Genomic DNA, 24,041 nt, shown 5'->3' on the forward strand with positions numbered 1-24,041 from the left:
GGATGAGATGGTTGGATGGCATCACCGACTCGATGGACATGAGTTTGAGTGAACTCCGGGAGTCGGTGATGGACAGGGAGGCCTGGCGTGCTGTGATTCATGGGGTTGCAAAGAGTTGGACATGACTGAGTGACTGAACTGAACTATTAACTGTGCAAATACCAACAAAATGGTATCCTTACTTTTGCCATTGTTCTCAAATTATCTTAGGTCATTCATTTTGACTGCTATAAAATATATGCTCAAATACATATTCATGAACCGAAGGAAAAAAAATCTTCTGATGAGTTTAAAATCATTTAACATTTCCTTTAATTATTATACTTACTATAGCGTCTTTCCTCTCGAGAAGCTATCTGTTTCTTCACTTGCTTTTGGGGTTTTGAAACCGAATCTTCATTCACAAGCAGAGGATTTTGACCTGATACCCCAAAATAACCTAAATAAAAAGATGCATTTAGTTGATTACGTGGAAAAATAGAACTATTGGGCCATCTTTAGATTTCAAATTTATAATAAGGGTACAGTAGAATTTTCTCTCATTTTTATGAAGTCATAAGTCATTGACTAATATTATAATGCTAGATCTGTCATAAAACTAGATGTTGTTGAAGCTATCTTATTATATAAATTTTCCTAAGCAGCAAGTATATTTATTCTTTTTTTGGAGGGGAAATTGGCTTTAAAAAATATGTAAATTTATTTATTTTAATTGGAGCCAAATTACTTTACAATATTGTAGTGGTTTTGCCGTACATAAATCTGCCATGGGTGTACATGTGTTCCCCATCCTGAACCACCCTCCCACCTCACTCCCCATCCCATCCCTCTGGGTCATCCCAGTGCAACAGTCTGAAGTACTCTGTCTCATGCATTGAACCTGGACTTGTGATGCACTTCACATATGATAATATACATGTTTCAATGCCATTCTCCCTAATCAGCCAACCCTCGCCCTCTCCCACAGAGTCCAAAAGACTGATCTATACATCTGTGTCTCTTTTGCTGTCTCACATATAGGATTATCATTACCATCCTTCTGAATTCCATATATATGTGTTAGTATACTGTATTGGTGCTTTCCTTTCTGGCTTACTTCATTCTGTATAATAGGCTCCAGTTTGATCCACCTTATTGGAACTGATTCAAACGTATTCTTTTTAATGGCTGAGTAATACTCCATTGTGTATATGTAACCACAGTTTTCTTATCCATTTGCCTGCTGATGTACATCTAGGTTGCTTCCAGGTCCTGGCTATTATAAACAGTGCTGTGATGAACATTGGGGTACACGTGTCTCTTTCAATTCTGGTTTCCTCGGTGTGTATGCCCAGTAGTGGAATTGCTGGGTCATATGGCAGTTCTATTTCCAGTTTTTTCAGGAATCCCCACACTGTTCTCCATAGTAGCTGTACTAGTTTGCATTCCCACCAACAGTGTAAGAGGGTTCCCTTTTCTCCACACCCTCTCCAGCATTTATTGCTTGTAGACTTTTGGGTCACAGCCATTCTGACTGGTGTGAAATGGTACCTCACTGTGGTTTTGATTTGCATTTCTCTGATAATGAGTGATGTTGAGCATCTTTTCATGTGTTTGTTAGCCATCTGTATGTCTTCTTTGGAGAAGTGTCTGTTTACTTCTTTGGCCCATTTTTTGATTGGGTCATTTATTTGACTGGAATTGAGCTGCATGAGCAGCTTGTATATTTTTGAGATTAACTCTTTGTCAGTTGCTTCATTTGCTAATATTTTCTCCCATTCTGAAAGCTGTCTTTTCACCTTGATTATAGTTTCCTTCGTTGTGCAAAGGCTTTTAAGTTTGGGTTCCATTTGTTTCTTTTTGCTTTTATTTCCATTACTCTGGGAGATGGGTCATAGAGGATCTTGCTGTGATTTATGTCACAGAGTGTTTTGCCTATGTTTTCTTCTAGGAGTTTTATAGTTTCTGGTCTTACGTTTAGATCTTTAATCCATTTTGAATTTATTTTTGTGTACGGTGTTGGAAAGTGTTCTAGTTTCATTCTTTCACAAGTGGTTGACCAGTTTTCCCAGCACCGCATGTTAAAGAGATTGTCTTTTCTCCGTCATATATTCTTGCCTCCATTATCAGAGACAAGGTGTCCATAGGTGCATGGATTTATCTCTGGGCTTTCTATTTTATTCCACTGATCTATATTTCTGTCTTTGTGCCAGTACCATACTATCTCAATGACTGTAGCTTTGTAGTATAGCCTGAAGTCAAGCAGGTTGATTCCTCCAGTTCCATTCTTCTTTCTCAAGATTGCTTTGGCTATTCAAGTTTTTTTTTTTTTTTTTGTATTTCCATACAAATTGTGAAATTATTTGTTCTAGTTCTGTGAAAAATACTGTTGGTAGCTTGATAGGGATTGCATTGAATTTATAGTTTGCTTTGGGTAGTATACTCATATTCACTATATTGATTCTTTCAATCCATGAACATGGTATATTTCTCTCTATTTGTGTCCTCTTTGATTTCTTTCACCAGTGTTTTATAGTTTTCTACATATAGGTAGGTCTTTAGTTTCTTTTGGTAGATATATTCCTGAGTATTTTATTCTTTTCATTGCAATGGAGAATGGAATTGTTTCCTTAATTTCTCTTTCTGTTTTCTCATTGTTAGTGTATAGGAATGCAAGGGATTTCTGTGTGTTGATTTTATATCCTACAACTTAACTATATTCATTGATTAGCTCTAGTAATTTTCTGGTGGAGTCTTTAGGGGTTTCTATGTAGAGGATCATGTCATCTGCAAACAGTGAGAGTTTTACTTCTTCTTTTCCAATTTGGATTCCTTTCTTTTTCTGCTCTAATTGCTGTGGCCAAAGCTTCCAAAACTGTTGAACAGTAGTGGTGAGAGTGGGCACCTTTGTCTTGTTCCTGACTTTAGGGGAAATGCTTTCAATTTTTCACCATTGAGGATAATGTTTGCTGTGGATTTGTCATATACAGCTTTTATTATGTTGAGGTATGTTCCTTCTATTCCTGCTTTTTGGAGAGTATTTATCATACATGGATTTTGAATTTTGTCAAAGGCTTTCTCTGCATCTACTGAGATAATCATATGGTTTCTATTTTTCAGTTTGTTAAAGTGGTGGATTACATTGATTGATTTGCAGATATTGAAGAATCCTTGCATCCCTGGGATAAAGCCCACTTGGTCATGGTGTATGATCTTTTTAATATGTTGTTGGATTCTATTTGCTAGAATTTTGTTAAGGATTTTTGCATCTATGTTCATCAGTGATATTGGCCGATAGTTTTCTTTTTTTGCGGCATCTTTGTCAGGTTTTGGTATTAGGGTCATGGTGGCCTCATAGAATGAGTTTGGACGTTTGCCTTCCTCTGCAATTTTCTGGAAGAGTTTGAGTAGCGTAGGTGTTAGCTCTTCTCTAAATTTTTGGTAGAATTTGGCTGTGAAGCGGTCTGGCCCTGGGCTTTTGTTTGCTGGAAGATTCTGATTACAGTTTCAATTTCCATGCTTGTGATGGGTCTGTTAAGATTTTCTATTTCTTCCTGGTTCAGTTTTGGAAAGTTGTACTTTTCTAAGAATTGTCCGTTTCTTCCAAGTTGTCCATTTTATTGGCACATATTTGCTGGTAGTAGTCTTTTATGATCCTTTGTATTTCTGTGTTGTCTGTTGTGATCTCTCCATTTCTAATTTTGTTGATTTGATTCTTCTCCCTTTGTTCCTTGATGAGTCTGGCTAATGGTTTGCCAATTTTATTTATTTTGTCAAAGAACTAGCTTTTGGCTTTGTTGATTTTTGCTATGGTCTCTTTTGTTTATTTTGCATTTATTTCTGCCCTAATTTTTAAGATTTCCTTCCTTCTGCTAACCCTGGGGTTTTTCATTTCTTCCTTTTCTAGTTGCTTTAGGTGTAGAGTTCAGTTATTTAGTTGACTTTTTTCTTGTTTCTTGAGGTAAGCCTGTATTGCTATGAATCTTCCCCTTGGCACTGCTTTTACAGTGTTCATCGTTTTTGGGTTGTTGTGTTTTCATTTTCATTCATTTCTATGCATATTTTGATTTCTTTTTTGATTTCTTCTGTGATTTGTTGGTTATTCAGTAGTGTGTTGTTCAGCCTCCACATGTTGGAATTTTTAAAGTTTTTCTCCTGTAACTGAAACGTAATCTTACTGCATTGTGGCCAGAAAGATGCTTGGAATGATTTCAATTTTTTTTTAAAAAATTTACCAAGGCTAGATTTATGGCCCAGGATGTGATCTATCCTGGAGAAGGCTCCATGTGCACTTGAGAAAAAGGTGAAATTCATTGTTTTGGGGTGAAATGTCCTATAGATATCAATTAGGTCTAACTGGTTCATAGTCATTTAAAGTTTGTGTTTCCTTGTTAATTTTTTTTTTATTTGACCTATCCATAGGTGTGAGTGGGATATTAAAATCTCCCACTATTACTGTGTTATTGTTATTTTCTCCTTTCAGACTTGTTAGCATTTGCCTTACATATTACAGTGCTCCTATGTTGGGTGCATATATATTTATATTGTCATATCTTCTTCTTGGATTAATCCCTTGATCATTATGCAGTGTCTTTCTTTGTCTCTTTTCAAAGCCTTTATTTTAAAGTCTATTTTATTTGATATGAGTATTGCTACTTCTGCTTTGTTTTGGTCTCTATTTGCATGGAATGTCTTTTTCCAGCCCTTCACTTTCAGTCTGTATGTGTCCCTTGTTTTGAGGTGGGTCTCTTGTAGACAACATATATAAGGATTTTTTTTTTGGTATCCATTCAGCCAGTCTTTGTCTTTTGGTTGGGGCATTCAACCCATTTACATTTAAGGTAATTATTGATAACTGGACATGGAAAAACAGACTGGTTCCGAATAGTAAAAGGAGTTCATCAAGGCTGTGTATCATCACCCTGCTTATTTAACTTATATGCAGAGTACATCATGAGAAATGCTGGGCTGGAAGAAGCACAAGCTGGAATCAAGTTTGCCAGGAGAAATATCAATAACTTCAGATATGCAGATGACACCATCCTTATGGCAGAAAGTGAAGAGGAACTAAAAGCCTCTTGATGAAAGTGAAAGAGGAGATTGAAAAAGTTGGCTTAAAGCTCAACATTCAGAAAACGAATATCATGGCACCTGGTCTCATCACTTCATGGCAAATAGATGGGGAAACAGTGGGAACAGAGTCAGATTTTATTTTTTTTGGCTCCAATATCACTGCAGATGGTGACTGCAGCCATGAAATTAAAAGACACTTATTCCTTGGAAGGAAAGTTATGACCAACTTAGATAGCATATTCAAAAGCAGAGATATTACTCTGCCAACAAAGGTCCATCTAGTCAAGACTATGGTTTTTCCAGTGGTCATGTATGGATGTCACAGCTGGACTTGAGGAAAGCTGAGTACCAAAGAATTGATGCTTTTGAACTGTGGTGTTGGAGAAGACTCATGAGAGTCTCTTGGACCCCAAGGAGATCCAAACAGTCCATCCTAAAGAATATCAGTCCTGGGTGTTCATTGGAAGGACTGATGTTGAAGCTGAAACTCCAATACTTTGGCCACCTCATGCTTAGAGTTGACTCATCAGAAAAGCCCCTGATTCTGGGAGGGATTGGGGGCAGGGGGACAAGGAGACGACAGAGGATGAGATGGTTGGATGGCATCACCGACTCAATGGACATGAGTTTGGGTAAACTCTGGGAGTTGGTGATGGACTGGGAGGCCTGGAGTGCTGCGATTCATGGGGTCGCAAAGAGTTGGACCTGACTGAGCGACTGAACTGATTATCCTATTGCCATTTACTTTGTTCTTTTGCATTTGAGTTTACACACCCCTGTGTTTCCTGTCTAGAGAAGATCCTTTAGCATTTGTTGGAGAGCTGGTTTGGTGGTGCTGAATTCTCTCAGCTTTTGCTCGTCTGTAAACCTTTTGATTTCTCCTTCATATTTGAATGAGATCCTTGCTGGGTACCGTAATCAAGGCTGTAGGTTTTTCTCTTTCATCACTTTAAGTATGTCTTGCCAGTCCCTTCTGGCCTGAAGACTTTCTATCGAAAGATCAGCTATTAAACTTATGGGGATCCCCTTTTGTGTTATTTGTTGTTTTTCCCTTGCTGTTTTTAATATTTGTTCTTTGTGTTTGATCTTTTTAATTTGATTAATATGTGTCTTGGGGTGTTTCACCTTGGGTTTATCCTGTTTGGGACTCTCTGGGTTTCTTGGACTTGGGTGATTATTTCCTTCCCCATTTTAGGGAAGTTTTCAACTATTATCTCCTCAAGTATTTTCTCATGGTCTTTCTTTTTGTCTTCTTCTTCTAGGACTCCTGTGATTCTAATGTTGGGGCATTTAACATTGTCCCAGAGGTCTCTGAGATTTTCCTCATTTCAATTCTTTTTTCTTTTTTCCTGTCTGCTTCATGCAGGAGACCCGGGTTCTATCCCTGGGTCGGGAAGATCCCCTGGAGAAGGAAATGGCAACCCACTCCAGTACTCTTGCCTGGAGAATCCCATGGAGGGAGGAGCCTGGTAGGCTGCAGTCCATGGGGTTGCAGAGTGTCGGATATGACTGAGCGACTTCACTTTCACTTTCTATCTTCTACCTCACTTATCCTATCTTCTGCCTCCGTTATTCTACTGTCGGTTCCCTCCAGAGTGTTTTTGATCTCATGTTTTTACTGCATTATTCATTATATATTGACTCTTTTTTACTTCTTCTAGGTCCTTGTTAAACATTTCTTGACTTTTCACAATCCTTGTCTCCAGGCCATTTATCTGTAACTCCATTTTGTTTTCAAGATTTTGTATCATTTTCATTATCTTTATCTGAATTCTTTTTCAGGTAGATTCCCTACCTCTTTCTGTTTGGTTTGTTGGGCATTTATCCTGTTCCGTTAACACTGAGTATTTCTCTGCCTTTTCATTGTTTAGATGGCTGTGTTTGGGGTGGCCTTTCCGTCTTTTGACAGTTTGTGGTTTTTCTTTATTGTGGAGGTTCCTCGCTGTGGGGGGTGTTGGACAGGTGGCTTGTCAAGGTTTCCTGGTTAGGGAAGCTTGTGTCAGTGTTCTGGTGGGTGGAGCTGGATTTCTTCTCTCTGGAGTGCAATGAAGTGTCCAGTAGTGAGTTTTGAGATGTCAGTGGTTTTGGTGTGACTTTGGACAGCCTATATATTGAAGCTCAGGGCAATGTTCCTGTGTTGCTGGAGAATTTGTGTGGTATGTCTTGCTATGGAACTTGTTGGCCCTTGGGTGGTGCTTGGCTTCAGTGTAGGTATGGAGGCATTTGGATGAGCTCTTATCAATTAATGTTCCCTGGAGTCAGGAGTTCTCTGGTGTTTTCAGATTTTGGACTTAAGCCTCCTGCCTCTGGTTTTCAGTCTTATTCTTACAGTAGCTTCAAGACTTCTCCATCTATACAGCACTTAAGATAAAACATCTAGGTTAATGATGAAAAGTTTCTCCACAGTGAGGGCCACCTGGAGATGTTTTCAGAGTTACATGAAGAAGAGGAGAGGGAGGACGGAGATAGAGGTGACCAGGAGGAGAAGAGGGGGAATCAAAAGGGGAGAGAGCAAGCTAGCCAGTAATCAATTCCCTATATGCTCTCAACAGTCTGGACCCCTCAGAGATGTTCATGGAACTATACAGGAAGAGAAGAGGGAGGAAGGAGACAGAGGTAATCAGGAGGAGAAGAGGGGAAATCAATCAGAGAGAGAAAGATCCAGCCTGTAATCAGTTCCCTAAGTGTTCTCCACAGCCCAGAACACACAAAGAGATTCAAAGAGTTGGGTAGAGAAGACAAGGGGGAGGGAGGAGATAGAGCCGACCTGATGGAGAGAAAGGAGAGTCAACAGGGGGAGAGAGCAATCAAGCCAATAATCACACTCCCAAGTAAAAATGGGTACTGCAGATTGGGTTTTAAAGGTACAAGATTGATAACAAATACCAGAAAGCAAAGATTAAAAATCTAGACTAGAGGTTAGACTCTCAAAAATACAATATTAAAAATACAAAACAAAGTCACAAACATTATAAAATATAGACATGAAGTTTGCTTTAAAAATAGGGTCTTTTTTGTTGTTGTTGTTTTGTAAAGTACATCATGAGAAATGCTGGGCTGGATGAAGCACAAGCTGGAATCAAGATTGCTCAGATATGCGGATGATACTACCCTTAGGGCAGAAAGTGAAGAGGAACTAAAGACCCTCTTGATGAAAGTGAAAGAGGAGAGTAAAAGGTTTGGCTTAAAGCTCAACATTCAGAAAACAAAGACCATGGTATTTGGTCCCATCACTTCATGGGAAATAGATAGGTAAATAGTGGAAACAGTGTCAGACTTTATTTTTTGGGGCTCCAAAATCACTGCAGATGGTGACTGCAGCCATGAAATTAAAAGACGCTTACTCCTTGGAAGAAAAGTTATGACCAATAGATAGCATATTCAAAAGCAGAGACATTACTTTGCCAACAAAGGTCCATCTAGTCAAGGCTATGGTTTTTCCAGTAGTCATGTATGGATAAGAGAGTTGGACTGTGAAGAAAGCTGAGCACCGAAGAATTGATGCTTTTGAACTGCGGCGTTGGAGAAGACTCCTGAGAGTCCCTTGGACTGCAAGGATATCCAACCAGTCCATTCTAAAGGAGATCAGTCCTAGGTGTTCTTTTGAAGGACCGATGCTAAAGTGAAACTCTAATACTCTGGTTATCTCATGAGAAGAGTTGACTCATTGGAAAAGACCTTGATGCTGGGAGGGATTGGGGGCAGAAGGAGAAGGGGACGACAGTGGATGAGATGGTTGGATGGTATCACCGACCTGATGGATGAGAGTTTGAGTGAATTCCAGGAGCTGGTGATGGACAGGGAGGCCTGGCATGCTGTGATTCATGGGGTCACAAAGAGTCTGACGTGACTGAGTGACTGAACTGAACTAAAGTAGGTCATAAAAATGAAAATTAAAGGAGTAATAGAGGACTTTTTAAAAAAGTTTAAAAATTTTAAAAATGATAAAAGTAAAAAATATATCTAGGAATTTCTCCGGAGCTGTTGCGGACAGTGTGGGGTCAGTTCAGTTTCAGATAGTTCCTTGATCCAGCTTATACTTCTCAAGATCTATAGGCCCTTTCCAATGTAGTCAGTGGTAACTACAGGGTTTTAATCTGTTGCACCTGTCACTTCCAAAGCCATTCCCTGTTTATTTTAGCTTCTTCTGTTTGCTGGTCTCTTCAGTGTCTAATTTCCACCCTGACACCAGGGGGCGAAGGTGGTCACTTATTTAGGCTCACTTGTTCAGTCCTGCTGTGGGGAGGGAACACTGCAAACAAATAGTGATATTTGTTTGGGGCGTGTATGGGGAGTGCTCGCAGTGTTTCTGCTGCACTGGGTTTGCCCCCGCTCACGGCATGTGTGCTTTCATGGTCTACACTGCTCAGGCTCCAGGTTGCTCTGCCAGGAACTGTCTGAGGCTGGCCCTGGGTTGCGTGCACTTTCCAGGTCTAAGCCGCTCAGGTTCAGGTTCTTGGGTACTCCACAAAGGTGCAGACTCAGTTGGGCTTGCGTTTTGTGCCCTTCCCAGGTCCGAGCAGCTCTGGTGACCAGGTGCTTGGCGAGCACAGTCTCCTCCAGGTGGGGGGGTGTGTCTTATCGCCTCCCCCGTCACAGCCGCTCGATTTTCTGGGTGTACAATGGGCGTGCCTTCTCAGGTGTGACGTGTGTCTCTTCTGGGGAGCTGATCTCTGGCTGTGACCCTCCTGGCAGATGTCAACAGTCTAGAATTCCAAGCAGTCTTGGTTAGCAATGAAGCCTGATTACAGTTTGGTAGAGGATGCCTCTCTGGTGCCGTGAGTGCCTCTTTATGGCTCTGGTTGCAACCCCCCACCTCCTGCTTGTCTCTGACAGGGGATGGGCTGGTCTGCAGCCTGCTAGCTCTCCTCTGGTATTTGCTCAGTCCTTTGTTCTGTGAGTGGGCCTGGCAGTGTCTTAGGTTAGGGCTTTTTGCAGGACAGTTCTCTCTCTCTCTCTCTGTGGCTATCCCACAGTTTGGGTTGCTATCTCAGGTTAGTTCCTCAGATTGCCCTTAGGGCATTCTAGCCCAGTCCTTACCCTAAGCAATGCAGCCTGCACCTCCCTGTTCAGCCCACACTTGCTGGTGGTGGATGCGAGCATTGGGAGTTGCCATTAGACATGTAATCTGTGGGGTTTAATTATTGATATATTTATTTTTCCTCCCAGTTTTGTTGCCCTCTGAGATTCCAAGACTCCCCACAGACCTGCCAATGAGAGTGTTTCCTGATGTTTGGAAACTTCTCCTCTTTCAAGACTCCCTTCCCAGGATGGATCTCCATCCCTACCTCTTTTGTCTCTCTTTTTATCTTTTATATTTTGTCCTACTTCCTTCTGAAGACAATGGGCTGCCTTTCTGGGTACCTGATGTCCTCTGCCAGCATTCAGAAGTTGTTCTGTAGAATTTGCTCAGCGTTCAAATGTTCTTTCAGTGAAATTTGTGGGGGAGAAAGTGGCCTCCCTGTCCTATTCCTCTGCCATCTTAGGACTGCCCCCCAGCAAGTATATTTTATTTTGGTCTTTAGATTTCATGAGCTATTTATACTTTAGGTTAATACATAATGATAGACCAAACAATGAAAATGCCTGTGTAGAAAGTCATTCATTAATTATAAAACACAGCCATCTAAATGTTCAAGCATAGGAGATTGGTTGACTAAAGTGATTATGTATCCCACAAGTACGGTATTGGTATAATGTAAATATGCTACAATGGTAGATAATTCTGAATGTATATACATATACACACACATACATACTATATATAATATATAAATGTCTGAACATAGAGAGGGACATTCACTTCCCTTATTATCAATACATCAGATGCTTGCCAGATGTCATGGCATGGGAAAATGAAAGTGGTGGGGACACTGGTAGAGCTCCTGCCCTTTCATGTTTAGACTCTTACTAATACTATTGCAATAAGTGAATAAAGACTTGTTACTTTCAGTTTGGTTCACTGTCTTTACTTTCAGTTTTGGTTCACTGACTACCTTCACAACTGATAGCTCTCTTTTCAGTGACAAATAGTGGCAGGCTGGGTGGCCCAATTAAGTACAATGTCTTTCTGGAAAAGTAAAAAGCATGAGGATCCACCTGGGCATTTTGGGGAAATGCTAGACAAGACTACAAGGCTTTTGGGGAGTACTAGCTGGTCAATTGCAAGAGTCTGAGGGTCCAACAATGCACTGTGCTAGCCATAGCAATGAGCCTCAGGAAGTGCTACATCAAGAATACCCAGGAGCACTCTTGAAGAGGACTTGCTGTTCAGTTTTCAGGAGTGTCTAACTATTTGTGACCCCATGGACTTCAGCATGCCAGGCTTTCCTGTCCTTCACCATCTCCCGGAGTTTGCTCAAACTCATGTCCATTGAGTCATTGATGCCATCCAACCATCTCATCCTCTGTCGTCCCCTTCTCTTCCCACCTTCAATCTTTCCCAGCATCAGGTGTTTTCTAAGGAATCAGCTTTTCACATCAGGTGGCCAAAGCATTGGAGCTTCAGCTTCAGCATCAGTTCTTCCAATGAACATTCAGGATTGATTTCCTTTTTAAGATTGATTGGTTTGATTTCCTTGAAGCCCAAGGGACTCTCAAGAGTCTTCTCCAATACCACAGTTCAAAAGCATCAAGTCTTTGGTGCTCAGCCTTCTTTATGGTCCAACTCTCACATCCATACATTACTACTGGAAAAAGCATAGCTTTGATTAGATGGACCTTTATCAGCAAAGTAATGTCTCTGCTTTTTAATATGCTATCTAGGTTTGTCATAGCTTCTCTTCCAAGGAGCAAGCATCTTTTAATTTCATGACTGCAGTTACCATCTGCAGTGATTTTGGAGCCCAAGAAAATAAAGTTGTTTCCACTGTTTCCCTATCTATCTACCACGAAGTGATGGGACCAGATGCCATGATCTTCATTTTTTGAATGTTGAGTTTTAAGCCATATTTTTCACTCTCCTCCTTCCCGTTCATCAAGAGACACTTTAGTTCCTCTTTGCTTTCTGCCATAAGGGTGGTGTCATCTGCATGTCTCAGGTTATTTGTATTTCTCCTGGAAATCTTGATTCCAGCTTGTGCTTCCTCCAGCCTGGAATTTTGCATGATGTACTCTGCATGTAAGTTAAATAAGCAAGGTGACAATACATTGCCTTGATGTACTCCTTTCCCAATTTGGAACCAGTCCGTTGTTCAGTGTCCGGTTCTAATCGCTGCTTCTTGACCTACATACAGGTTTCTCAGGAGCAGGTAAGGTGGTCTGGTATTCCCATCTCTTTAAGAATTTTCCACAGTTTGCTGTGATCTACACAGTCAAAGGCTTTGGTGTAGTCAATGAAGCAGATGTTCTTCTGGAATTTTCTTGCTTTTTCTATGACCCAGAGTATGTTGGCAATTTGATCTCTGGTTCCTCTGCCTTTTCTAAACCTACATTGTACATCTGCAAGTTCTCAGTTCACATACTGCTGAAGCCTAGCTTGGAGATTTTGAGCATTTCTTTGCTAGAATGTAAAATCAGGGCAACTGTGTGGTAGCTTGAAAATTCTTTGGCATTGCCTTTCTTTGGGATTGGAATGAAAACCGAACTTTTCTAGTCCTGTGGCCACTGCTGAGTTTCCCAGTTTGCTAGCATATTGAGGGCAGCACTTTCACAGCATTATTTTAGGATTTTCAATAGCTCAGCTGGAATTCCATCATCTTCACTAGCTTTGTTTGTATTGATGCTTCCTAAGGCCCACTTGCCTTCACATTCCAGGATGTCTGGCTCTATGTGAGTGGTCACACCATTGTGATTATCTGGGTCATGAAGATCTTTTTTTGTATAATTCTTCTGTGTATTCTTGCCATCTCTTCCTAATATATTCTGTTTCTATTAGGTCTGTACTGTTTGTGTCCTTTATTGAGCCCATCTTTGTATGAAATGTTCCCTTGGTATCTCTAATTTTCTTGAAGAGATTTCCAGTCTTTCCCATTCTGTTGTTTTCCTCTATTTCTTTGCATTGTTCACTAAGGAAAGCTTTCTTATCTCTCCTTGCTATTTTCTGGAACTCTGCATTCAGATGATTGTATCTTTCCTTTTATCCTTTGCCTTTTACTTCTCTTCTTTTCTTAGCTATTTGTAAGTCCTCCTCAGGCAACCATTTTGCCTTCTTGCATCTCTTTTTCTTTGGGACGGTTTTGATCACCATCTCCTGTACAATGTTATGAATCTCAGTCCATAGTTCTTCAGGCACTCTGTCTATCAGATCTAATCCCTTGAATCTATTTCTCTTTTCTACTGTATAATCATAAGGGATTTGCTTTTGTTGGTACCTGAATGGCCTAGTGGTTTTCCCCACTTTCTTCAATTTAAGTCTGTAATTTGCATTAAGGAGTTCATGATCTGGGCCACAGTCAGCTCCATGTGTTATTTTTGCTGACTGTATAGAGTTTCTGCTGACTGTATAGAGCTTCTGCATCTTTGGCTGCAAAGAATGTAATCAACCTAATTTTGGTTATTGACCATCTGGTGATGTCCATGTGTAGAGTAGTCTCTTGTGTTGTTGGAAGAGGTTGTTTTCTATGACCAGTGTGTTCTCTTGGCAATAGTCTGTTAGCCTTTGCCCTGCTTCATGTTGTACTCCAAGGCTAAACTTGCTCTTTATTTTAGGTATCTGTTGACTTCCTACTTTTGCATTCCAGTCCCCTATGATGAAAAGGACATCTTTTTTTTTTTGGTGTTAGTTCTAGAAGGTCTTGTAGGTCTTCATAGAACAATTCAACGTCAGATTCTTCGGCATTAGTGGTTGCATTACTGTGATAATAAATGGTTTGCCTTGGAAATGAACAGAGATCATTCTGTTGTTTTCCAGATTTCATCCAAGTATTGCATTTCAGACTCTTTTGTTGACTATGAGGGCTATTCCACTTCTTCTAAGGGATTCTTGCCCACAGTAGTAGATATAATGGTCATCTGAATTAAATTCACCCATTTCCATCCGTTTTAGTTCACTGATTCCTAAAATGTCGAAGTTTGCTCTTGCCATCTCCTGTTTGACCACTTCCAATTTACCTTGATTCATGGACGTAACATTCTAGGTTCTTATGCAATACTACTGTCATTTTTAATGAGGTCCCAGACAATGATGGACAGCCTAAAACTGAGACTCATGATTGAATTAAGTGAATACAGAACTCTTTGGGATGGCTCCGTATGTGATGTAAAGAGGCCTTAGAGACTTGAGTTGTTCACTTGCTTGATGAAAGAAGTAATCAAACTCAGTGAGGCACTGTGGTACTTTGTGGGCTGCATCACTATAAAGCCCCTTCTTAAGTGTGCCCTGAAAGCAGGAAGTTTGCTCAAGGCGGAGGGAGAAAGAGGGAAGAGGACAGGCAAACACTGAGACTCTTTCCTTTCTCGGTTGGGTATTATTTATGCTCTGGCAGCTTTCAGTCTGAACCTGTCACTAAAATCATGTTTGGACCACCACTGCAGAGTCTATAGCAGCCCTGTTAACCATGCTATAATAATGAATAAGAACGGTAGATAAGCTTGTTAACCAGGCCAGGTTTCTAGATTTACTTCTGCTATTCCTGCTGGTTATTGAGCTAAACCAAAGCTCCTTATAAGGTCAGGTGATAATGTTCTCCAACAAAATCCAGAACTTAACTGACCTACTTTTAGACACAGAGAAAACACCTTTCTGCTCAAATGGTAAAGACTGGCTAAGACAGCAATATAAAATGGTAACCATGCACATTCTCCTGGATGATGCTTCTAGAGAAGCTCTCTGAGTCTGGATACGCAAAGAGGAGGTAGATGGCCAGGTACTAGGACATAAGGGCCACAAAACACAGCCTCATTAGAGTCTGCATATTTAACAACTTCTATGATGAATTGAAATTATTCCCTCTGGCTCTCCCTGTGAATATGGAGATGAATAGGTGAGCCCCTCTAACATTTTAGCAAGAAACAAGACAAAACTGCAGATCAGATCTCAGGATCTCCAGTAGGGACCAGAGGTTGTATCCCAAGGTCAGAGTTGAATGTGGAGGTAGGGAAGAGTTACATTTCTGGGACTTTGGGATACCAGTACAGAGGTGGCTATGACCCTGGATCTGAGGTCATTACTAGTGGGACCCTTACCTAGATCCAGCTATGGATGGGTCTCTTTGGCCAACTCCAAACTCCAACAAAAACTTCTTAGGGCATTCACTATTGAATTTATGAGTAATATAGATGTGCTGCCTAAGTAAACACCTGCTCACACTTGCCCATAAGCCCTGAAGAAAACTGCTCCAGCTGGCACCATTTTAATGGGCATATGGAAGACCATAAACCTCCCGGACTAGCAGCCCCTAGTGCTGTTGTTTCTCAAAAACAGTAGCAACTGCCTAGAATAAAAAAGCAAAAAGCAACACCTTCATTGCTGAGTTCAAGAATAACAAGGTCCTTCGTGAGACTAATTCTCAATAGCCTCATCTAACCTGTGCACATGGGCTTAGGAGCATGGAGTCTCGATGGCTGTTGGCAGCTCAACATTGTAGTAAAATTCTGAGCACTGACAGTACCTGACTTTGACACTGTCACAGAGGCGATTGCCCAAGATAAAAAACTTGGTATACAACAACTGACATCTCAAACTTCCTTTTCAGCATCACTGTCAATGTGGATAATCAGGATCAGTTTAATTTTGTGTGTAATGGGTTGCAATATACCACTAACGTCCATCCAAAAGTCTACCTAAATTCCCCTACTATCTGTCATTAGATATGATGAGACCTAGAAAAATTCAAGCTACTGGAAGGAACACTAGCCTTCCACTATGTTGAAGATGTCTTCCTGGTGGTCCCAGACAAGGGCACTACCCAATGATGACTGGTCATTCTGTGGACTCACATGAGGCAACATGATGAGCCATTACTATAGATGAGGCACCATGACCCATCACTATATGGAAAAAGCAACATCATCTTATCCAGAGAAAACGGCTGACAATATCTGGTCCTCTCAACTTCTCCAAATAAAAAGAGTTCCAACAATCAGTGGTACTTTTCTGGTATTGGCACTTTCCAAACAGGGAACTTGATGGCACCCACCTATGAGGTCACCAAGAAGACCTCACCTTTGTATGGCCCAACTAACAGAATACCCTGGTGGGGGTCTCCATTAAGCCTCCAGGCTGCCCTTCCCCTAAGCCTCTGATTTCTATTTGATGTTTTAGTTACAGATCTCAAATACTTCTGTTTATCATTTGGAGCCTAGGCAGAATGACACTGCTACTGGTCAGAAATGCCCACTGTGCAGAATTTCCTGGAACCTGAGTCAGCTAAAAGGTATACACAATTCGAGATATGATCAGACAGTTACTGAGCTTAGTGGATACTGAGTGCATGCTTTATGGCTGTGAAATAATCTTATGACAAAGAAATTACAGTCCAAAGGTATTAACACTTTGGATCTTGTTCTCTAGTTATTTTTGGTATTCACAGTTTAGGTCATTTATTTTTACTTCTATAAAATATACACTCAAATGCATATTCATCAGCCAAAGAAAAAAGATTTTCTAATGAGATTAAAATAATTTAAAAGTTACCATAATTATTATGCTTACTTTGACTCCTTTCCTTTCTGTAATGTATTTGTTTCTCTACTTGCGTTTGGAGTTTTGACACTGGATATTGATTAAAAACCGTAAGATTTTCAGCTGGTACTCCAATATGAGCTACGTAAAGAGATGCATTTAGTTCATTAAATGGAAAAACAGATCTATCATGAAATCTCTAGATTTCAAATTTACAGCAAGTGTACAGTAGAATTTTCTTTCATTTTTAAAGTTATCAGTAAATTTTCATAAAGATCTTACATACAAATAAGAAAATTTTTAAAGGATGCTACTGAAAATGTCTCATTAATTTAAAGATATTCTGAGGCATCAAATATATTTCATATTAATTTCTACTTTGGGGGCATGTATACAGTAGGTAAATAGACAATAGCAGATAAAACAATAAAAATACACATGCACAAAGTTATTCATTATAGTATTATCTGTAATTGCAAGATATTTTATTTCCTGAACAGCTAATGTTCAAGAACAGGATATTGGTTAAATGCTGTACTAAGTCACTTCAGTTGTGTCTGATTCTTTGCAACCCTATGGACTGTAGCCGACCAGGCTCCTCTGTCCATGGGGATTCTCCAGGTAAGAATACTGGACGTGGTTGCCATGTCCTCCTCCAGGGGATCTTCCCAACCCAGGGATTGAACCTGCAGCTTTTATGTCTTCTGCACTGGCAGGCAGGTTCTTTACCACTAGCGCCACCTGGGAAGCCCCTTATTGGTTGAATAAACCAAGGCATATACAATTAATTATGGTATAGTATAAACTGTGGTATATAATGTGGTACTATTTTATATATTTATGTAAAAATAATAAAAGATTTTTGTAAACTACATGGAGGGATTTCTAGGAGATAATGTTAAGTGGAAAAAAATTTTAAAGGGTAGGTAGTACGCTAAATTTTGGTTCAGAAAGAAGTAATCAGAAAAATGAAAAAATAGCTATTAACTTTACAAGATGAAGCACAGAAAAGATAAGCATAAGAAGAAAGGGAGAGAGAGAGGACTGGGGAATGCACAGGGATGCACTGGAAAGAAATGATGCTCTTAAGTATACCTTTGGTAAGTAGGTCAATATGTTGCATACATTTCAAAAATAGAACTAAATCAATAAGGATAAGAAGACGAATGAAAACTGAAAGCGAATGAAAACTGAAAGCAAATGAAATGAACCTGCTGCTGCTGCTGCTAAGTCGCTTCAGTTGTGTCTGACTCTGTGCGACCCCATAGACAGCAGCCCGCCAGGCTCCCCTGTCCCTGGGATTCTCCAGGCAAGAACACTGGAGTGGGTTGCCATTTCCTTCTCCAATGCATGAAAGTGAAAAGTGAAAGTGAAGTCACTCAGTCGTGTCTGACTCTTAGCGATCCCATGGACTGCACACCATCAGGCTCCTCCATCCATGGGATTTTCCAGGCAAGAGTATTGGAGTGGGGTGCCATTGCCTTCTCTGGAAATGAACCTACTAAAGGGTTAAAAAAACAACAATGATCCCAATTAGTCGTAAATACATACCCTCAATCTTGGGCAAGAGTATGCGGAAAGACAGAAACCAAATCACTAAATATTTTCAGTAGGCTTTTCTCTTTTTTTTTTTGTTGGTAGTGGTACATGCTAAGTAATTCTGTAACAGGGGTGGAAGCACTGCAGGATTGGAGCAAATATATAGATCTGTTGATGTAAGAGTCAGGTTTAAGACCATGGAAAAAACACACGAAATGAAGGAAGGCAAGCAGACCTGAGAGACTAAAACTAAAGGAGTCTGAGAGTCCTCATGATTTCTTGAATATAAGTATGCATGAACATATGCATATTTATGTGCACATGCACACGTATGTGTCTATCAATATATGTACATATGTATAAAAACTAAGGCGTATGGATCCAAGTTAAAATACTATGTGTATTGTGTGGTTTGATTCACTGATGGAGGAGGTAATTTTAATTTAGTAACAATGGCACCTGTAAGATCCATCAATACAGATGCGTCCTACTTTTACTCAGACCTCTAAGCTTTCATAAATAAACATAACTACACATTAGACAAGGTCTCTACATCTCCAGTGGGGACCTGAGGACATACCCTTACAAAGTTCCAAGTAAGGAGGGAAAAAATTGCATTTCTTGGGCCTTTTGGATACTGGTGAACAAATTTCTTTGATTCCCATACCCATTATAGAAGGATGAGGAGGAAACAGATAATTCTGTATAGTTTTATTTCACCACCACAACTCTTTTCCAGACACAACTATGAGTAAATACACTTTGGGCCCCTACAAACCTCAAATATTGCAGTTTCTACTAAAGAATATGTTATTGGTAGAAATGTACTTTTTATATCAACTAGCACAACCCCCACCATGCCCCCACCATGAGATTTACTGAGTTTAGGGTATTTTAATGGAGTATGTTAAGCGGAGATAAGAAAGACTTCCTCAGCGATCAATGCAAAGAAATAGAGGAAAACAACAGAATGGGAAAGACTAGAGATCGCGTCAAGAAAATTAGAGATACCAAGGGAACATTTCACATAAAGATGGGCTTGATAAAGGACAGAAACAGTCCGTTCTGTTAGGTATGGACCTAACAGAAGCAGAAGATATTAAGAAGAGGTGACAAGAATACACAGAAGAACTGTACAAAAAAGATCTTCATGACCAAGATAATGATGATGGTGTGATCACTCACTAGAGCCAGACATCCTGGAATGTGAAGTCAACTGGGCCTTAGAAAGCATCACTATGAACAAAGCTAGTGGCGGTGATGGAATTCCAGTTGTGCTATTTCTAATCCTGAAAGATGATGCTGTGAAAGTGATGCACTCAATATGCCAGCAAATTTGGAAAACTCAGCACTGGCCACAGGACTGGAAAGTGTCAGTTTTCATTCCAATCCCAAAGAAAGGCAATCCCTAAGAATGCTCATACTACCACATAATTGCACTCATCTCACACGCTAGTAAAGTAATGCTCAAAATTCTCCAAGTCAGGCTTCAGCAATACATGAACCATGAACTTCCAGATGTTCAAGCTGGTTTTAGAAAAGGCAGAGGAACCAGAGATCAAGTTGCCAATATCTGCTGGATCATCAAAAAAGCAAGAGAGTTCCAGAAAAACATCTATTTCTGCTTTATTGACTATGCCAAAGCCTTTGATTGTGTGGATCACAATAAACTGTGGAAAATTCTGAAAGAGATGGAAATCCCAGACCATCTGACCTGCCCCTTGAGAAATCTATATGCAGGTCAGGAAGCAACAGTTAGAACTGGACATGGAACAACAGACTGCTTCCAAATAGGAAAAGGAGTCAGTCAAGGCTGTATATTGTCACCCTGCTTATTTAACTTATATGCAGAGTACATCATGAGAAATGCTGGGCTGGAAGAAGCACAAGCTGGAATCAAGATTGCCAGGACAAATATCAATAACCTCAGATATGCAGATGACACCACCCTTATGGCAGAAAGTGAAGAGGAACTAAAAAGCTTCTTGATGAAAGTGAAAGAGAAGAGTGAAAAAGTTGGCTTAAAGCTCAACATTCAGAAAACGAAGATCATGGCATCTGGTCCCATCACTTCATGGCAAATAGATGGGGAAACAGTGGAAAGAGTGTCAGACTTTATTTTTTTGGGCTCCAAAATCACTGCAGATAGTGACTTCAGCCATGAAATTAAAAGACGCTTACTCCTTGGAAGAAAAGTTATGACCAATCTAGATAGCATATTAAAAAGCAGAGACATTACTTTTCCAACAAAGGTCTGTCTAGTCAAGGCTATGGTTTTTCCAGTGGTCATGTATGGATGTGAGAGTTGGACTGTGAAGAAAGCTGAGCACCGAAGAATTGATGCTTTTGAACTGCGGTGTTGCAGAAGACTCTTGAGAGTCCCTTGGACTGCAAGGAGATCCAACCAGTCCATCCTAATGGAGATCAGTCCTAGGTGTTCATTGGAAGGCCTGATGCTGAAGCTGAAACTCCAATACTTTGGCCACCTCATGTGATGAGTTGACTCATTGGAAAAGACCCTGATTCTGGGAGGGATTGGGTCAGGAGGAGAAGGGGATGACAGAGCATGAGATGGCTGGATGGCATCACCGACTCGATGGACACGAGTTTGGGGGAACTCCAGGAGTTGGTGATGGACAGGGAGGCCTGGTGTGCTGCGATTCATGGGGTTGCAAAGAGTCAGACACAACTGAGCAACTGAACTGCACTGAATGGAGTATGTTAAAGATTATGACCTACCATACTATCGGCACCTAGCACCTCAGTCTACCAAATACAAAGTTACCAGCCTTGAGAATAAAAAGGAGCAACCACCCTCACTGTTGAGCTTTCACAGGCCAACACTATCTGTAAATTATTTATCCATTCAGTAACGACACATGACCTGTTTACAAGAATTTTGATGCCCAGACTCTAAATTGATTGGGGCTACCCCACGTCCAAGGTCAGAGGTGGCGGATGAGAGGAGCAACCCCATGTCCAAGGAGCGGCAGCTGTGTGGGGTGCAGGAGGGCCAAGAGGAGTTACTCCATGTTCAAGGTCAGGAGGGGCGGCTGTGAGGAGATACCCCTCATCCAAGGTAAGAAGCAGCAGCTGCAATTTGCTGGAGCAGCCATGAAGAGATATCCCACGTCTAAGGTAGAACAAACCCAAGTAAGACGGTAGGTGTTGCAAGAGGGCATCAGAGGGCAGACACAGTGAAACCATACTCACAGAAAACTAGCCAATCTGATCACACGGACAACAGCCTTGTCTAACTCAATGAAACTAAGCCATGCTGTGTGGGGTCACCCAAGATGGGAGGGTCATGGTGGAGAGTTCTGACAGAATGTGGTCCACTGGAGAAGGGAATGGCAAACCACTTCAGTATTCTTGCCTTCAGAACCCCAGGAACAGTATGAAAAGGCAAAATGATAGGATACTGAAAGAGGAACTCCTCATTGGTAAGTGCCCTATATGCTACTAGAGAACAGTGGAGAAATAACTCCAGAAAGAATGAAGGGATGGAGCCAAAGCAAAAACAATACCCAGTTGTGGATGTGACTGGTGATAGAAGCAAGGTCCGATGCTCTAAAGAGCAATATTGCATAGGAACCTGGAATGTTAGGTCCATGAATCAAGGCAAATTGGAATTGGTCTAACAGGAGATGGCAAGAGTGAATGTCGACATTCTAGGAATCAGCAAACTAAAATGGACTGGAATGGGTGAATTTAACTCAGATGACCATTATATCTACTACTGTGGGCAGGAATCCCTTAGAAGAAATGGAGTAGCCATCATGGTCAACAAAAGAGTCTGAAATGCAGTACTTGGATGGAATCTCAAAAACAACAGAATGATCTCTGTTTTTTTTTTTTAATGTGTACTTCTGTGTTTTTATTGAATACCTTTATGTGATTTCCTTTTTTTTTTTTTTTTTTTACTTTACAATACTGTATTGGTTTTGCCATACATCAACATGAATCTGCCACAGGTATACACCTATTTGTTTCCAAGGCAAACTATTCAATATCACAGTAATCCAAGCCTATGCCCCAACCAATAATGCTGAAGTTGAATGGTTCTATGAAGAGCTATAAGACCTTTTAGAACTAACACCCAAAAAAGATGTTCTCTTCATTATAGGGGACTGGAATGCAAAAGTAGGAGGTCTAGAAACACCTGCGGTAACAGGAAAATTTGGCCTTGGAGTACGGAATGAAGCAGGGCAAAGTCTAATAGAGTTTTGCCAAGAGAACTCACTGGTCATAGCAAACACCCTCTTCCAACAACACAAGAGAAGACTATACACATGGACAGCATCAGATGGTCAACAGTGAAATCAGATTCATTATATTCTTTGCAGCCAAAGATGGAGAAGCTTTATACAGTCAGCAAAAACAAGACTGGGAGCTGACTGTGGCTCAGATCATGAACTCCTTATTGCCAAATTCAGACTGAAATTGAAGAAAGTAGGGAAAACCAGTAGACCATTCAAATATGACCTAAATCAAATCCCTTATGATTATACAGTGGAAGTGAGAAATAGATTTAAGGGACTAGAGCTGTTAGAATGCCTGATGAACTATGGACATTGTACAGGAGACAGGGATCAAGACCATCCCCATGGAAAAGAAATGCAGAAAAGCAAAATGGCTGTCTGAGGAGTCCTTACAAATAGCTTTAAAAAAAGAGAGGTGAAAAGCAAAGGAGAAAAGCAAAGTAATAAGCATCTGATGCAGAGTTTCAAAGAATAGCAAGGAGAGATAAGAAAGCCATTCTCAGTGATCAATGCAAAGATAGAGGAAAAGAACAGAATGGGAAAGACTAGAGATCTCTTCAAGAAAATTAGAGATACCAAGGGAACATTTCATGCAAAGATGGGCTCGATAAAGGACAGAAATGGTATGGACCTAACAGAAGCAGAAGATATTAGAAGAGGCGGCAGGAATACACAGAAGAACTGTACAAAAAAGATCTTCATGACCAGATAATCACAATGGTATGATCACTCATCTAGAGCCAGACATCCTAGAATGTGAAGTCAAGTGGGCCTTAGAAAGCATCACTATGAACAAAGCTAGTGGAGGTGATGGAATTCCAGTTGCGCGATTTCTAATCCTGAAAGATGATGCTGTGAAAGTGATGCACTCAATATGCCAGCAAATTTGGAAAACTCAGCACTGGCCACAGGACTGGAAAGTGTCAGTTTTCATTCCAATCCCAAAGAAAGGTGATGCCAAAGAATGCTCAAACTACTGTAAAATTGCACTCATCTCACACACTAGCAAAGTAATGCTCAAAATTCTCCAAGTCAGGCTTCAGCAATACATGAACCATGAACTTCCAGATGTTCAAGCTGGTTTTAGAAAAGGCAGAGGAACCAGAGATCAAGTTGCCAATATCTGCTGGATCATCAAAAAAGCAAGAGAGTTCCAGAAAAACATCTATTTCTGCTTTATTGACTATGCCAAAGTCTTTGACTGTGTGGATCACAATAAACTGTGGAAAATTCTGAAAGAGATGGAAATCCCAGACCATCTGACCTGCCCCTTGAGAAACCTATATGCAGGTCAGGAAGCAACAGTTAGAACTGGACATGGAACAACAGACTGCTTCCAAATAGGAAAAGGAGTCCGTCAAGGCTGTATATTGTCACCCTGCTTATTTAACTTATATGCAGAGTACATCATGAGAAATGCTGGACTGGAAGAAGCACAAGCTGGAATCAAGATTGCCAGGAGAAATATCAATAACCTCAGATATGCAGATGACACTACCCTTGGGGCAGAAAGTGAAGAGGAACTAAAAAGCTTCTTGATGAAAGTGAAAGAGGAGAGTGAAAAAGTTGGCTTAAAGCTCAACATTCAGAAAACGAAGATCATGGCATCTGGTCCCATCACTTCA

The 24,041-nt window shown here is 40.5% G+C and overlaps 1 protein-coding gene across 23 annotated transcripts in view; it reads right to left on the bottom strand.

Moving 5' to 3' along the window:
* Positions 1-24,041, bottom strand: part of CCDC7 (coiled-coil domain containing 7) — a 301,615-nt gene that overhangs the window by 106,121 nt on the left and 171,453 nt on the right. For 21 of the 23 annotated variants that reach the window (XM_042230493.2, XM_060397257.1, XM_042230489.2 and 18 more), the window contains 2 exons: positions 16,646-16,756; positions 329-439 (listed from right to left, as the gene is read on the bottom strand). In XM_042230493.2, the coding sequence (XP_042086427.1) occupies positions 329-439; positions 16,646-16,756 (222 nt within the window). The remainder of the gene's footprint in view (positions 1-328; positions 440-16,645; positions 16,757-24,041) is intronic. The other 2 variants (XM_060397262.1, XM_027976584.3) reach the window with 1 other exon arrangement.

Source organism: Ovis aries, chromosome 13 (genome assembly GCF_016772045.2).
Source record: "Ovis aries strain OAR_USU_Benz2616 breed Rambouillet chromosome 13, ARS-UI_Ramb_v3.0, whole genome shotgun sequence".
NCBI classification, from domain to species: Eukaryota; Metazoa; Chordata; class Mammalia; order Artiodactyla; family Bovidae; genus Ovis; species Ovis aries.